The following is a 16,113-nucleotide window of genomic DNA, read 5'->3' as shown; positions in this document are numbered from 1 at the left end:
GTAATGATCCACGGCACACTGTTTGAGGCCAAACCTCATCACTGCCTCACTGAATCTGCCAAACTATGCACGTGGAGATTGTTTCAACCCATACAATGATTTCCTGAGGCGATAAACAGAAGAGGACAACTCCCCCTGAGCAACATATCCTAGAGGTTGCTCCATATACAACTATTCGAGGAGGTCGCCATGCAAAAAGGCATTCTTCACATCTAACTGGTGAAGATGCCACCCATTGTTGCAGAACCCGCACTAAAGGTATCTTCGTAACTAGGGAAAAAGTTTCATTGTAGTCAACGCCGAAAGTCTGAGTGTAGCCCTTTGCCCCTTGACGAGCCTAGAGTCACTCAACATTGCCATCGGGAAGATATTTAATGGAAAATACCCAACGACAACCAACAGGTCGGGGCCCAGCAGGTAGAGAGACAAGATCTCACGTATGGTTAGAATGCAGAGCACCCATCTCAAGGTCCATGGCAGTTCAGCATCCTGGGTGATTAAGAGCCTCATCCAAAGACGGTGGTAACACAATAGAAGACATAGAGAGCACAAAGCTTTTGAAAGTGGGAATTAGATGATCATAACAAACAAAATTAGAGATAGGATGGGCAGGAGTGTGACGGGGGCGGGGGGAACTGGAGGAAGATGGGAGAGGAGCGGGGAGGTAGGGAGGTAGGAAGAGAGGGTTAGGGTAGGGATGAAGAGAGGGAGAGAGGGAGAGAGATGGAGGCTAGGGTTAGGGTTGATGGAGAAGATGGAGGCTAAAGGTATCCCTAGGGATCAGAATCCAAAGGGCTCTGATACCATGTTGAGAGAAAAGAGAGAAGAGAAAAGTGAGTTGGAGATTTCTCCCCCTCAATAGTTTATTTATATACTAACGAGACAAGTATAATTACTGAAATACCCATGGGCTTATTCTAACATCTGTGTGTACTCCTTTGTAACAAGGCGCGTCTTAAGGCTCTCAACTGTCCCATTTGGCAGATAGTTGATGGTAAAGACACAACGGCAGCCCACTGTCTAAGCACAATGAAGAATGGGAACTAAGTCCCAAGTGTGATTGGCCTAAAGAGCGGTCATCTTACGGTCCATAGCAGCACGTCGGCCTGGATGAGCAAGGCCTCGGGCACGAACCTGGGTAAGGAAATAGAGGACAAGGACACAAAACTATGAAAAGTAGGAGTGAGATGATCATAAGAGACAAAGTGAAAAATAGGATGGGCAGTAGAATGGGAATGAGTCCGTGAAGCAATAGGGGAGTCTACAGCCACATTGGGAGAGGGAACAGGAGGTACCTAAGATGAAGCAGCCTGGATTGCTGGCTGAGAAGAGGATGCCTCGGGAGGAGGGTGGGGGGCATCTGGCCGCTGTCGCCGCTGATAAATCTGTGTAGGAGCTAGAGGAGGAGGAGGAGCCGAAGGCAGCGGCATTGGTAAAGAGGGTGAACATACAAGATCATGTAGAACAGGAACAGGAAGAGGAACCTAAGGGTCGGATCAATAAGACTACTCTCGGTAGGAGCAGTAAAACATAGAAGAACGAAGTGGGTGCAGGTGCGGGGAAAGGCGCGGGGTGGGGGGGAAGCATGGTGGTCTAGAAGAGTCTAAGATTGGGAGCATCGCAGGAGCGTCAATGTAATATTTTCATCATCATGTTTTTCAAAATTCAAATAAATAAAAAATTGTAATTTCTACCTATCTTCATACAAATCATCATGTTTTTCAAAATTCAGGTACATCAAAAGTAGTAATTTCTAACTGTCTTCATTGTCATGCTCTCTTTTCTCATACCTTCTGAAGATGCCTCTATGTTGCTCCAATGAAGTACTTTGAATAGTATGAGGAGTTTAATGCAAGAACGTTGGTGATGGTAGTACTAATGGAGTAATAGGAGCAGGTTGGGAGCGGTTTCCATCTCTTCGGGATCGCTTCCTAGAAGCTCCTTCCTAAGGAGCGCCAAATCACGATTCCGAGTTGGGAGCAACAGCCTGAGGGAAGATTATTGCTTCTAAGCAGTAAATTAAGGGACGGACTCAAAGAAGGTGACATCGACAGAAACAAATAAGCGACGTAGTCGAGGTAACGATAACCTTTCTAGGTGCGAGAATACCTAGAAAGACATCGCTCCACTCAAGGGGCCAACTTATGTAGGCCGGGGGTAGGTTGTGAACTGTTAGCCAAAAGTTTAGACAGAGAAAATAAATGAGTTAGGGTTATCTCCCCCTGACTCATATCTTTATACTAAAACATAAAGGAATGTACAAAGTCCTAAATGCCCTTAGGCAAGTTACATATTCCAACACTCCCCCTCAAGCTGGAATGTAGATATCATACATTCCTAGCTTGTTACATATATCACTCAATTTTGACTTATTTAAGGACTTTGTAAACATATCAGCTAATTGGTCCCCTGACCGAGTAACCACAGTGCAAATCTCTCTTTTCTGGATTCTTTGACGGATAAAATGACAATCCACTTCAATATGCTTGGTGCGCTCATGGAAGACTGGATTGTTGGCAATGTATATTGCAGCTTTGTTGTCGCAATAAAGCTGCGAAGGAGAAGATGAAATGAAGCCAATTTCAGAAAGAAGTGAACGTAGCCAAATAAGTTTCGTGCTTGTCTGTGCCATTGCCTTGTATTCAGCCTCTGCACTGGACTTAGCTATAACATCCTGCTTTTTACTCTTCCATGAAACAAGATTGCCACCTACAAATGTACAATACCCAGTAGTGGACCGTCTATCTGCTGGGGATCCAGCCCAATCTGGAATCAGAGAAGCCTTCAACTTTCATATGGCCATGTCTTTTGAACATCAATCCCTTCCCTAGAGCCCCTTTCAGATACTTGAGAATCTGTGTCACCGCAGCCTAGTGAGAAATACATGGAAAGCTCATATACTGACTGTCAACTCCAACAGCATATGAAATATCTGGCCGAGTAACCGTGAGATATATAAGTTTACCGACAAGCCTGCGATACCTGCCAGGATCCTCCAACAACTCTCCTTCTTCTGGAACGAGTTTCACATTAGGATCCATGGATACAGAAGCTGGTTTAACTCCAAGATTGCCTGTTTCTTTTAGCAAGTCCAAGACATACTTTCTCTGTGATAGAAACAAGCCTCTAGAAGAACGAGCAACCTCTAGCCCCAAGAAATACCTGAGCTGACCCAAATCCTTAGTAGAGAATTCCTTTTGCAAGAAGGTTTTCAAACGTTGTATACCTTGTGAATTGCTCCCTGTGATGATTATGTCATCCACATAAACTATCAACAAAAAACACCCAGCTGAAGAGTGATAACTGAAGACTGAGTGATCCACTGCGCATTGTTTCATGCCAAAGCGCATGACTGCCTCACTGAATCTCCCAAACCACGCACGCGGAGATTGTTTGAGGCCATAGAGTGACTTGCGTAGGCGATACACGTAGGAGGAAGTCTCCCCCTGAGCAACAAACCCTGGTGGTTGCTCCATATACACCTCCTCAGTCAGGTCGCCATGGAGGAAGGCATTCTTCACATCCAGCTCATTAAAGGGCCAGCTATGATTAACAGCAAGAGACAGGAGCACACGGACAGAGGGAATTTTTGCAACGGGACTGAAGGTCTCAGTGTAGTCAACACCAAAAGTCCGAGTGTATCCTTTAGCAACTAACCGTGCTTTTAAGCGCTCGACAGTACCATCAGGGAGGTATTTGATGGAGAAAACCCACCGACAACCAACAGGACGGGCACCAGTGGGTAGGGAAACCAGATCCCATGTATCATTACTATGAAAAGCGCCCATTTCTAGGTTCATAGCATCACGCCAGCCAGGATGGTAAAGAGCCTCAGCCACTGACTGTGGTAAAGACATAGAAGACAAGGAGGAAATAAAGCTCTGGAAGGTACTGGTGAGCTTATCATAAGAAACAAAATTCGAAATAGGATGTGCATTGGAACGGGATCTCGTACGAGATGCAATAGAAGAATCAGAAACAACAGAGGAAGGCGGAAGAGAAGATACCTGAGAGCGGGAGAGAGGGATCATCGGCTCAAAAGATGATTGTGCGAGAGGAGGTAGAAGAGACATATCTGTAACTTGGCGCCGCTGATACTGCTGTGTAATTTTAGGTGGAGATGGCTTCTCCAACGTGGCAGAAGAAGTAGAAGCTACAGAAGCTAGTCGCACGGAAATAGGAGATGACGGAAGAGAAGCAGGTAGATCTGGTAAGGGAAGCGAGACCTCGGACTCGAGAGAAGGGGTGAAAGATGTCGCGCCATGTTGGAAGAATGCCTCAGACTCAAAGAACGTAACATCGGCTGAGACAAACCAGCGACGCAAACGAGGGCTATAGCAACGATAGCCTTTATGCGTATGGAAATACCCTAGAAAGACAACGCTCATACCGGAGATCGAGTTTGTCACAGCCAGGTCCAAGGTGATGAACAAAATAAACGCATCCAAATACATGAGGTGTCAGAGGAAACTGTTCCTTACTAGAAGATAAAATCTCGAAAGAAAAGGCACCCTCTAAGACAGAGGAAGGAAGGCGATTTGCTAAGAAACACGCCGTGAGAAGGGCATCACTCCAGTATGCCTTAGGAACACTCATCTGAAAAAGAAGAGTGCGACCTACTTCAAGCAAATAACGAAGTTTCCTCTCAGCAACACCATTCTGTTGAGAGGTGTACGCACATGAAGACTGATGTAAAATCTCATGTTGGGAGAGATAGGATTGAAAGCCATTAGTGAACACTCATCTGAAAAAGAAGAGTGCGACCTACTTCAAGCAAATAACGAAGTTTCCTCTCAGCAACACCATTCTGTTGAGGTGTACGCACATGAAGACTGATGTAAAATCTCATGTTGGGAGAGATAGGATTGAAAGCTATTAGTATCAGAAAAATATTCTCTAGCATTGTCAGTACAAAGATATTTAATATTGCAATTATATTGATTCTTAATATCAGAATGAAATGTGCGAAAAGCAAAGAACACGTCGGATCGACTCTTCAGTAAATATAATCAGGTCATGCGTGAGAAGTCATCAATAAACATAATAAAATACCGAAAGCCAGTACTAGACGCGACCCTAGAGGGTCCCCATACATCAGAATGGACTAATTCAAATGGACTAGACACTCGACTAATGATCCGGGACGGAAACGACACACAACGGTGCTTCCCGAGTTCACAGGACTCGCACTGAAAACTAGAAAAAGGTCTGGGAACCAGAGAAGTCTGCTGCAGCCGCTAAAGTGAAGGATGCCCCAGGCGACAATGCCACTGAAATGTATCCACAGATCTATGTAAGACAGTAGGCGGCCGGCAGTCAAGACGATAGAGTCCATCTACCTCACGACCCGTTCCAATCGTCTTCGCAGTCGAGAGATCCTGAAACAAACAGTAAGATGGGAAATATGAGACAGAACAGTGAAGAGATTTAGTAATTTGGCTAACTGAAAGTAAACTAAATGGTGATTTTGGTACACATAAAACAGAAGATAAGGTAAGAGCAGGATGAGGGGAGATATGACCAACACCAATGATAGGTGTAGTGGACCCATCAGCAAGGGTGATAGACTGAGAGGGAGACGAGAAAGAGCGAAAAGAATGAAGCTGAGAAGAGTTACCAGTCAAGTGATTGGATGCGCCAGAGTCAATGATCCATGACCCTGAGCTAGATAGAAGGGTAGTGGGTGAACTACCTGGCTGGGTGAAACCTGCAGAGGGAGGACGAGAACTGGGCCACAAACGCTGGAACTCCTCATAATCGGCACGGGATAATGCATAGGTAGAATCAGCTGGTGCAGGAACAGAAGCAAAGGGAGCGCAATCTGAAGCCTAAGCAGTAGTAGCACCCATGTGAGCCGAGCGTGCTTGACGAAGCTCGGGATGCAGGGTATAGCAATGGTCAATAAAATGTCCCTCGCGCTGACAGTGAGTGCAAAAAAGAACGGCCACGGCCGGAACAACCACCACCACGGCCGGCACGACCACGACCAGAGGAGGCTCCACCACGAGGCGGGCGAGTACTGCCATCATAGGTCACGAGAGCAGAACCATCAATAGGAACAGATATCACTGGATCACCAGGAGAGCTGGACGTGGGAGTAAACCTCAGTAAGGGAAGGAATAGCGCCAGAACCGATAATCTGCTGACGAAGATGCATGTACTCTGGACCCAAACTCTCAAGGTACTGCACAACACGGATCTGATCCCTCTGACGGGCAGCCTCTGTGAGATCCGTGGTAAGCGGCATGTAAACATCAAGCTGCTAACAGAGGCCAACGAATTGGCTGTAATGGGCAGCAAGAGGAAGATCACCACGGCGGAAACGCGCCCACTCAGAATAGGTAGAGCAGATCCGACTAATGTTTGCCACACCAGAGTAAAGAAGAGTAACCTGATCCCAGATCTGTTTCGCAGTAGGCAGAAGCATCAAGGGCCCAGAGACGTGAGGGGCCATACTCTGCCACAGAAGGGTACAAACAAGAGCATCCTCCTGTTCCCATCGATCAAAGGTGGGATCCGTCGTAGGAGGAGGGTCACGACGAATGACGTGGGCTTTCCCACGGGCAATAAGATACTTCTCGACGGCTGCTTTCCAAGTAACGTAGTTTGCCCCATCCAACTTAACAGTAGTGATATGTGGGAATGATCCATCCACAGAGAGAGATGATGACGAAGAAGACGCCAAAGAGGGTGTCGGACGAACACCAGGAGCCACTCCTGTGGAAGGATTGTCAAGCAACTCCTCCATAACAACAAGCAAGAAAGAAACAGACAATCCAAACCAAGACGAATAACAGGAGATAACAGAATAGGTGGGCAAACTAGGATACGCTAAGAAAGCTAGACGCGGCTACAAGAATGACGGGCATCGACGAAGCTTGACAAGAGGGAAGCCATGAGGCAAAGAGGGGAGCCGCAAAGACAAACTAGAATCAAAGTAGGGTAAGAGATGAAGATTTAACACATAATAACAGGGAGAAAAGAGTGGTAGGGTTTACCAAGGGATGAAAGGAAGAGGAGGAAAAATGATGTGGGTTGAAAAACTTGGGGTGTGAGGCTTACCAACAAACCTAGGAATTGGGGGCTGGAAAAAACAAATTCTGATGCGAGGCGAAACACAGCCCTGGAAACTTATTAATTTTGGGGGGGTGCAAATCCTCGGTCCTGGAAAAGGTTTTCCGAGTTGGTGAGAAAATATTTTCCTGCAAATCCTCGGTCCTGGAAAAAGTTTTCCAACCTGGGAAGAAAATATTTTCCTGGAAAATTTGGGGGGGGGGGGGGGGGGGTGTGCAAATCCTCGTTCTTGGAAAATAATTTCCGCCCTGGGTAGAAAATGTGTGGGGGGTTGCTGCGCGGGGGTACAGGACCAGGAGCTATGCGCAGGGGAGAGAGGGCCTAGTGCCTTCGGCTCGGAGAGAACAACTCCTTCTCAGGAGGAAAAAGACAACGTGCCGGTGTGCCTCGGATGAAACTTGGCCCGGAGTTGGGTTTCGCGGCGAGAGGGGTGGCGGGTGGCGGAGAAGATGGAGGCTGATAAAGAACCCTAGGGATCAGAAAACCCTAAGGCTCTGATACCATATTAGCCGAAAGTTTAGAAAGAGAAAATAAATGAGTTAGGGTTATCTCCCCCTGACTCATATCTTTATACCAAAACATAAAGGACTGTACAAAGTCCTAAATGCCCTTAGGCAAGTTACATATTCCAACATGAACAAAGAAAACACAACTAAAAATCAGTGGAGTGAGGGGAAATGGATCTCCTTGAGAATGTAAGACTGAGAAAGGGGGGTACCACCTAAAACAGAAGAGGGGGTGATTACCCAGGAAACATGATGTAATGATGGCATCACTCCAATAGAGGTGAGGAACCCGCATTTGAAAGAGAAGAGTGCGAGCCATATCAAGTAAGTATCAGAGTTTCCATTCGGCAACACCATTTTCCTGGGAGGCGTAGACGCAACATATCAAGTAAGTATCGGAGTTTCCTCTTGGCAACACTATTTTGTTAGGAGGTGTAGGCACAAGAGGACTGATGAATAATGCCATGGGTGAATAAGAAATCTCAAAAGTCATTAGAGAAGTATTACCTAGCATTATCAGTACACAAACATTTGAGAGGACAATCATATTGGGTAGTAATCTCTACAACACACGTGTAAAACGCGTGAAAGACCTCCGAGGGGTGTTTAAGGAGAAACAACCAAGCCGTACGAGAGAAATCACGGACAAAGACGACAAAATATCGATAATCATAGAGAGATGTGGTCCTAGCAGGACCCCATACATCAGAATGTATTAGCTCAAAATGAGGCAGGATTAACGACCCGGGAGGGGAAGGACACACGATGGTGTTTTCCGAGCTCACAGGACTTGCACTGAAAGGGCTGAAGAGGGCCAAAAACAACCTAGGGCTGATGAAGTCACGTAAGGAAGGGATGGCCGAGACGGCAAAGCCACTAGTAGGCATCAGGAGGAGGGGTGCAATCAAGGCAATAGAGACCATCCACCACACGCCCCAAGCCAATCATCTTCCCAGTCGACAGATCCTGAAAAACAAATTAAAAAGGAAAGAAAGCGACCGATAGTATGAGTCGAACTAACCTAAGGAGCCATGAGGACAGAAATGTAGAGACACGCTCAACCACACAACAACAAAGGACAGACAAGAGAGAGGTGTAGAATCACACGACGGGCCCGACCATGATACCGTAGCTCCGAGGAAGAGATAAAGCAGAAGAAGACATAGGATCACTAGCCATAAGGAGAATAGAGGCTAGGAGATGAAGACCTCTTTCACTCAGTCATTTCATCAAACATGTGGCGTACACCTTTGATATTGCGGCTTCGAAGAAGACAGAGCAATTGTAGACATAAGGCTAGTAGGGCTAGTAACCAAAGAGGAGATATAAACGGGCCAAGGAAAACGAAGCCGCGGCAAAGAAGAGGGAGAAAGACATAGAGGATTTAGACCATCTAGGAGAGTGTAGAGAAAGAGACTAAGAAGGCAAGAAAGGGAAAGAAGAGGGGAAGATTAGATCTTTAAGTTAGAGAAGTTGGGGTCAAGGGCTGACGAGGGAGAAGAGCTATAAGTTAAAGGTAGGTGAAGGAGGGGCAGGAATTGGTTTTGGAGAAGAGGGAGATGGTGGGTGGACGTGGTGTTGGCAAGGAGTGGTAGAGAAGGAGGTGGCGAGGGTGTGGGAGAAGGAGGAGAAGGCGGGTAGAGGCGGGGTGCAGCGAGGGTGTGGGGGGAGGAGGAGGAGGTGCGTGGAGGCTGCGAGGGTGTGGAGAGAAGGAGGAGACGGTGGGTGGAGGCGGGGATCAACGAGGGTGGATGGGGGAAGGAGGAGGAGGCAGCGAGGCTGAAGGGTGGAAGGAGAGAGGAGGCGTGGATTAGTGATGGGTCCTGTTGGCGGAGAGTGGAGGGCTGAGAGGAGAAGAGGAAAGGGGGAACAATGGAGGGTCCTTAGGAGATCAATGCCCTAGGGCTCTGATACCATGTTGAGGAGGAAGAGAAGAAAAGAGAATGGACAGAAATGGTGAGTTAGAGAGATGCTCCCCCTCACTTATGTATTTATATAAAGAGAAAAGTAGAAAGACCAAAGTGTCCTTAGGCACATATACACTCTAACAAGTGCAAATTTTGGGGTTTTATGCCTAGATATAGTCGTATGGAAGGATTGAAATTTTTCGGTTTCGGTTTCGACCGAAAATGAAAATGAAATTTCTGTGGCAATTTTGGATTCGGTCGAAATGTCAGTGAAAATATTATAATTTATGTTGAACTTTTTGTTAAAGTATAAAAAGATAAATAACGCCTTTCTGCAACAGCTTAAGCTTTTGGAGAAGCTTGTTAGTTAACATGGTATCAGAGCCAAAGGTCTCGAGTTCAAACCTCCCAGATAGCAAAAATCCACATGCGATGGTCAGCCCAAAGTGGGACCACATGTGCCACGTGTTTGCCAAGTGGGCCACACGTGCGGGGGAGTGTTATAGTATAAAAAGATAAATAACGCCTTTCTGCAACAGCTTAAGCTTTTGGAGATGTTGGTTAGTTAACACTTTTAAATTTCGGTCCCAGCCAAAATCCAAAATTTTGGTATTTCGGCCCAAATTTAAAACCATGGTATGTGCCTATTATACATCCAATGTTAGGAGTATCAAGAAGTTTTGTATCACTGCAACCATATTAGTGCACCATACGAACTCAACATGGTACGTGCAAGTGAGAATCTGAGAAACAAGGAAAAGTAGTGTTCTTAGTCTTGTTCATTTTTTTTTTGGTAGGTACTTGGTCTTGTTCATGTCATATAACAACTTAATATTGCAAATAATGTTCTCAATTTTCACTATGTGAAGAGATCATAACCTGCAAGCAGCCTTTGAACCAATCTTCTACCTATAAAACCTGTAGCTCCTGTTATTGATATAACCATCTGATTTGCCTGCAATGAATGGCAAAGGAATCAATTAAATCTCCAAGGAACCAGCCTATCATAGGTTATTATACCAAAACTAAAATTGTAAATACCAAAAATTGAGGTCAATTAAATTTAAAGGGAAAACAAAAAAAAGGCAGAGAAATGCAAGGAAAGGGAATCAATGTGCTTTTGTCAAAAGTGTTGGCGAATCGTATAAAGGTGGTCCTTCCTCTTATTATCTCCGAGAATCAGTGTGTTTTTGTTAGTCAGAGGCAGATATTGGATTGCTCGTTGGTGGCAAATGAGATGGTGGATTGGATGGCAAAAACAGGTGAGGAAGGTGTTATTTGCAAGTTGGACATGGAAAAAGCTTATGACAGAGTGGAATGGCAGTGGAATGGCACTGTTTAGATTATTTTCTTGAAAGGATGGGTTTTGGTAATAAATGGCAGGGTTGGATGAGAAGTTGTTTATCTTCGGCTTGTTTCTCCATTCTTATTAATGGCTCTCCAAAAGGTTTTTTCAAATCTTCGAGAGGTTTACGCCAAGGGGATCCTTTATCTCCATTTCTATTTGTGATTGTAGCCGAAGCTTTGAGTCTGCTGATGGAGAAAGGAAGATCTTTGGGTCTTGTCTCTGGGGTTAAATGTAGCCAGAATGGGATTGAGGTATCGCACTTACAATTCGCAGACGACACTTTACTTTTTAGCTCCCCTCAGGTTTCGAAGATTCTTAACCTTAAGGCGATTCTCCGATGTTATGAAATAGTTACAGGGCAAAGATCAAATTTCTCAAAATCAAGGTTGTATGCTGTGAATGTTGAAGAGGCAGAAGCCGCTAGCCTAGCCAATCTTATGGGTTGCCCCTTACAAAGGTTGCCTCCTTCTTATTTGGGCCTCCCGTTGGGGATGGGAAGACCTCACAAATGTGCGTGGGATCCCATTGTGGAAAGAATCGAAAGAAGACTTGATACTTGGAAAAGGAATTTGGTCTCTAAAGGAGGAAGGTTAACTTTGATTAAGGCAGTTTTGTCTAATATTCCCATTTATCAGTTATCTTTATTTAAATGTCCTGTGAGTGTTGTCAAGCGTATTGAACTGATTCAGAGAAGATTTTTGTGGGGGGGATCAGAGAAGAAGAAGTCTTTGGCTTTAGTCAGTTGGGAAAATGTCTGGAAGCCAGTAAAAGGAGGAGGCCTCGGTATTAGAAGGATAAAGCAGGTTAATCAGGCATTAATGGGGAAATGGTTGTGGCGGTTCGGGGAGGAGCAATCGCGACTATGGGCTAAAGTAATATTAGGAAAATATGGTGCTGAACTAGGTAACTTGCGTTCTTTAAACTGTTTTGGCAAACCTGGAGTGACAATCTGGCGGCATAATCTATGTTTAAGTTCCAGTTTCGATCATGGTGTCAGATATAGAGTGTATTCTGGAGACAGGATTTCCTTCTGGTCCATGCGTTGGTGCTCTCTTTCCCCTTTAAAAGATTTATTCCCTGATCTTTTCTTAGTTGTTGTAGATAAGTTAGCGTTAGTGAAAGATTGTTTTGAGAGAATAGCTAGTAAAGTTATTTGGAAACCTACTTTTTGGGGGAATTTCTTTGATAGAGAACTGCCTTCGGTGCTCAGATTCTTCCAGGTCCTGGAACAAACGTACATCAGTTTATCAAGGGCGGATAAAAGGCTGTGGGTTTTCGATTCTTCCGGTTTCTTTTCAGTCAAGTCTTTTTATAAGGGCTTGGTTCCTTATCAGGAAAATCCAATGGCAGCAAGGGTGTGGAAAATCAAGGCTCCTCCAAGAGTTTGTTTCTTCGGCTGGTCAGCGATATGCGGTCGGATCCAAATGGTGGACTTTTTGAGAAAGAGGAAAATGATAATTGTTGATCATTGTGCTTTGTGTATAGAATTAGGGGAGTCGGTAGATCACATTTTCATTCACTGCAAAGTCGCCCGTGAGGTAAGGGGCAGGATTTTAGCCAGGTTTGGAATTGATTGGGTTTTTCCTTCCACTCTTAAAGATTTATTTGAAGGTTGGTCCTGTAATTCTTGGAGGAAAAAAGGAAAGGTTTTATGGTGGCTCTCATTGGCGGCCACATTGTGGGTTCTGTGGATCGAAAGGAATAATAGAGTTTTTTAAGGTAAAGCTAAATCTTCTTATTTTCTGTTTATCAAGGCCATTGCGTTAACTATCTCTTGGGCTAGGGCTCTTCCGCTTTTCCAATTTGTTTCGGCTTTCAAACTTTGGGAGGGTTGGAGAGTAGTCTGTAATAGTAAGGAAAATGTTGATGTTATTATTCAGGCCTGGCGTCCTCCCCCTGATGGGCTTTTAAAGTTAAAGTTTGATGGTTCTGACCAGCCGGGATAGGGGGTGTCCTGAGAGACTGCGACGGAGAGGTCATTAAGGCTTATTCAGGTCCGATTGGGACAGCTGATTCGAGTGAAGCTGAGGTAAGAACAGTTCATCATGGCTTTTTGTGTATGGAAAGGAATAGGTTGGGCAGTTGCATTGTAGAGGGTGATTCGCTTAATGTTATGAGGTGGCTCAGGGGCTCTTCGATTCCTCCGTGGAGATTTCTTCGGTTCTTTGATGAGATAAAAGACATATCGGAAGGGCTTTCGATTATATATCAGCATGCGAGAAGATCTGCTAATGCGATTGCAGATAAGTTGGCAAAAGATGGAGTTTCTAAGCAAGTTTTAGAACTTTTTGATTTTTTACCGCCCTAATTGTATAATGGTGGGGTTGTCTCTGTTTTCTTGGTTTGTATCTGTGTCCTTGTACTTGAAGGGGGACCTTCTCGGTCTTCTTTTAATGCATTCTGTTACCATTCAAAAAAAAAATGCACGGAAAGGGAAAAAAAACCACATGGACATATTGCAATTAGGGGTAAGAAAAATTGATTATATGCCATTTTGATATGTTACAGAGATAACAAAAGGTGCATATGGGACAAATTATTTAGGACAGGCATAGATTGTTTTAGAGGCATGTTGGAGTAGTGAGGCAGAACAATCCCTTGAAAGAACTTCCTAGTTTAAAATACAGGTTCTAATTGTTAAAATGAGAACTCAAATGGTCAATATTGAACACCTATTTGGGAATTAGTATCTGTTAATCTCCACTTCTGAATATTTCAGTCCTAGTTTTACAATGAAAGTAAGTCGCATAGACCAAGAGATGGTGTTTACACAATTATACTTATGGTGTCACAGGATAAAGTGGTACGGTTATGGTAGCAGCTAGCAGCAACCATATATAAAATCGCAAAATCTGTCAAGAACTAAATTGAGACAAATTTAGCTAAACTCGGCTGAGTCAGTGATTCGAACGGTGAGTTTTTCCTCAAATTAGGTGAATTAAATGAGTCCTTGTTGACACGGGAAAGTCAATGATTGGAACGGTGAGTTTTTCCTCAAATTAGGTGAATCAAATGAGTCAATGTTGACACAGGAAAGTCAGTGATTGACCCAGTAGTATTTAAACATCTCTTGTAACTAGATTCACCATATTTTCACCAACACATATTCCCCACATTTACTAATCTATGCATGCAATACACTAGTTGCCTCCAGTTCTACTCCATACTTTTTACATGGTTAATAAATCACACGAGGGTAAGGAATCCCCAACTCCCGCTTCCCAGCTTTCATGCACAAATCCTTCCCCCTCCTCTCTTGAACTATGTAGTACATTTCCTTACAAGCAAATAACCTTCACAGGTAAGACTAAGAAGTATTGGCATCTTGAAGTTCACCCAAGACCTATAACTTCAGTTTCTAAAATAGGAAATTTAAGCACCTATATGTTGCTATCCATTTTCACTTAGTTTGAGCAGAAATAAAGCTGCAAAAAATGTATTGCTAGGCATAAGTAACCAAATTCCACCGGCCTAATCGATGTCAAATAGTACCATTCAAACAAAAAAAAAAGTAACCAAATTCCACCGCAATTAACATTACAGTCAAAAACCAGTTCACTATTGATGGGGAGGTAAAATATGATCGCAACACGTGGCGCGAGATCTCGCCAGTAACAAGTGCGGTGCCACATTATGGAGGTAAAAATGGAGTAGCCCCTCGGATAGCAACACATCGGCCAGCTAGACCACTCGGCCATGCTCAAAATCGAGCTCGATTCCGACTAGCCCCCGATCTCTCCCGAGCGGCTCAGCGTCTCCTACAAGAAAGCTCCCTGACAGCAATCGCCATCATGAACTGACACCGCCAGGATCTGTCCCGATCTCAGTCCCGCAGTACCCAGGTCTGTCCTGGTCAGCTGCTAATCTGTCACCACCAGATCTCATATCATGTCGAATCACCTTCCAGGATCATACATGCATGCACTGCCATGCCGACATCTCAGGTAATATGTGTGGTCCATGTCACTGCCACATCACGCCCAGGACTACCGCCTATACAGGGGGGGACCCTCATTCAAAGAGGCAAGACAAAGAAGACAAAAACAGAGGTGAACTCCCTAAGCGAGACTCGTGGCCTTCCACCTTCTGGGTAAGATAACCCCATCAGGTGCACTTACAAGTGTCTCTCCATCTATATTCAGTTATCCTTTCTTCCCGATGCCTCGATCTGACTCGAGTGTCAAAGGGTCCCCCGGCATTCTGACTCCGGGTGGTCTTTAACCCTTTGTCTGTGGGTGCAGGATACAAGTCAGACAGATACCCTTCGGAAGAAGGATCACAGATCTGGAACATTCACACTCTGGTACGGATTTGAGGAGCATTAACTATCACTTATTTATTCGACGAATTATCCAAATTAAAGAAAAAAGAGATTGAACAAAACAAGCACTGGTTTTCGAGAACAAGTAACTAAACGTCCATGGTAATTACAAGATAAAACTCCACCATCAAACATTTCAATAATGCTGCATAGAGAAGATTAACAGGCAATCCAATACATTTTCCAAAACCCAAAATGGGAGCAAGATGGAAAAGCAAAATGCAGAGGAGCAAGGAGTAGAGAAATACATACATCCCCATTCTGGGTCTGATTAATAGATGTATTGTTGTTGTTGACACACACGATCCTACATCTCTTACCCACGAATATCTACCGAAAAGGATGATTAAAAGTGTCAGAAATCAGGAAGGACAGGTTTGCCTACCCAAAGTCAGTTTAAAAAGACTCACTGGTGCGGGCTGTGGGGTGTGGAAGAATGGCACAACGGAGTTGGCCCAAGAAAACGTCGCTCTGCACAGCTCCATCTACAGAATAATCTAGAGAGAGAAGAAGAAGAAGAAGAAGGGGATGACGAGTAGAAGAGGGAAGGATGGTGTATCCATCGGATTTAAAAGGCGCGTGTCGTGTTCGGTCCGGAGCCATAGACACCAACGTAAGCAATGCAATATCCATTTCCCGTTTTTTATTTTCTGGTGGGTTTATTTTGACAGCATTCCATGCATCTCGACCGTCCATCTGATAGATCCAGTTGCGGCTCAAACCTGGCTGTCGTACGAGCAGGTCGCTCACAGACAAAAGGTTAATGACACAAATCCTTCGACACTCATATCAAACCAAGGCAACAGAATGAGAAGTGAACAAAAAGGACGATTGACTTCGATCTCGATAGTCGGAGTGTAGTGTTAGGTGTAGGATGGCAAATGACAATTGTTGATTATCTTTGAAATGAAGTGGAGGGCTCCCTTTTATAGGCATAGGTCTTGTATCTCGCGGGTC

General features: G+C 44.6%; 1 protein-coding gene across 2 annotated transcripts in view; it reads right to left on the bottom strand.

Moving 5' to 3' along the window:
- Nucleotides 1-15,754, bottom strand: part of SULA (NAD(P)-binding Rossmann-fold superfamily protein) — a 74,755-nt gene extending 59,001 nt beyond the window's left edge. Inside the window, exons 1-3 of one of the 2 annotated variants that reach the window (XR_013253772.1) lie at nt 15,567-15,754; nt 15,409-15,486; nt 10,367-10,442 (exon numbers count right to left, since the gene is read on the bottom strand). Coding sequence is in view for 1 of the 2 variants with exons in the window: in XM_077390352.1 (XP_077246467.1) it covers nt 10,367-10,442; nt 15,409-15,486; nt 15,567-15,641 (229 nt within the window). In the remaining variant the exon portion in view is untranslated. The remainder of the gene's footprint in view (nt 1-10,366; nt 10,443-15,408; nt 15,487-15,566) is intronic. The other variant, XM_077390352.1, reaches the window with a different exon arrangement.
- Nucleotides 15,755-16,113: the final 359 nt, after the last annotated feature.

Source organism: Tasmannia lanceolata, unplaced genomic scaffold (genome assembly GCF_043159265.1).
Source record: "Tasmannia lanceolata isolate RefF3 unplaced genomic scaffold, GAP_Taslan_0.1 ptg000011l, whole genome shotgun sequence".
NCBI classification, from domain to species: Eukaryota; Viridiplantae; Streptophyta; class Magnoliopsida; order Canellales; family Winteraceae; genus Tasmannia; species Tasmannia lanceolata.
The sequence above is the reverse complement of the archived record's forward strand: the minus strand, read 5'-3'. Positions and strand labels throughout refer to the sequence as shown.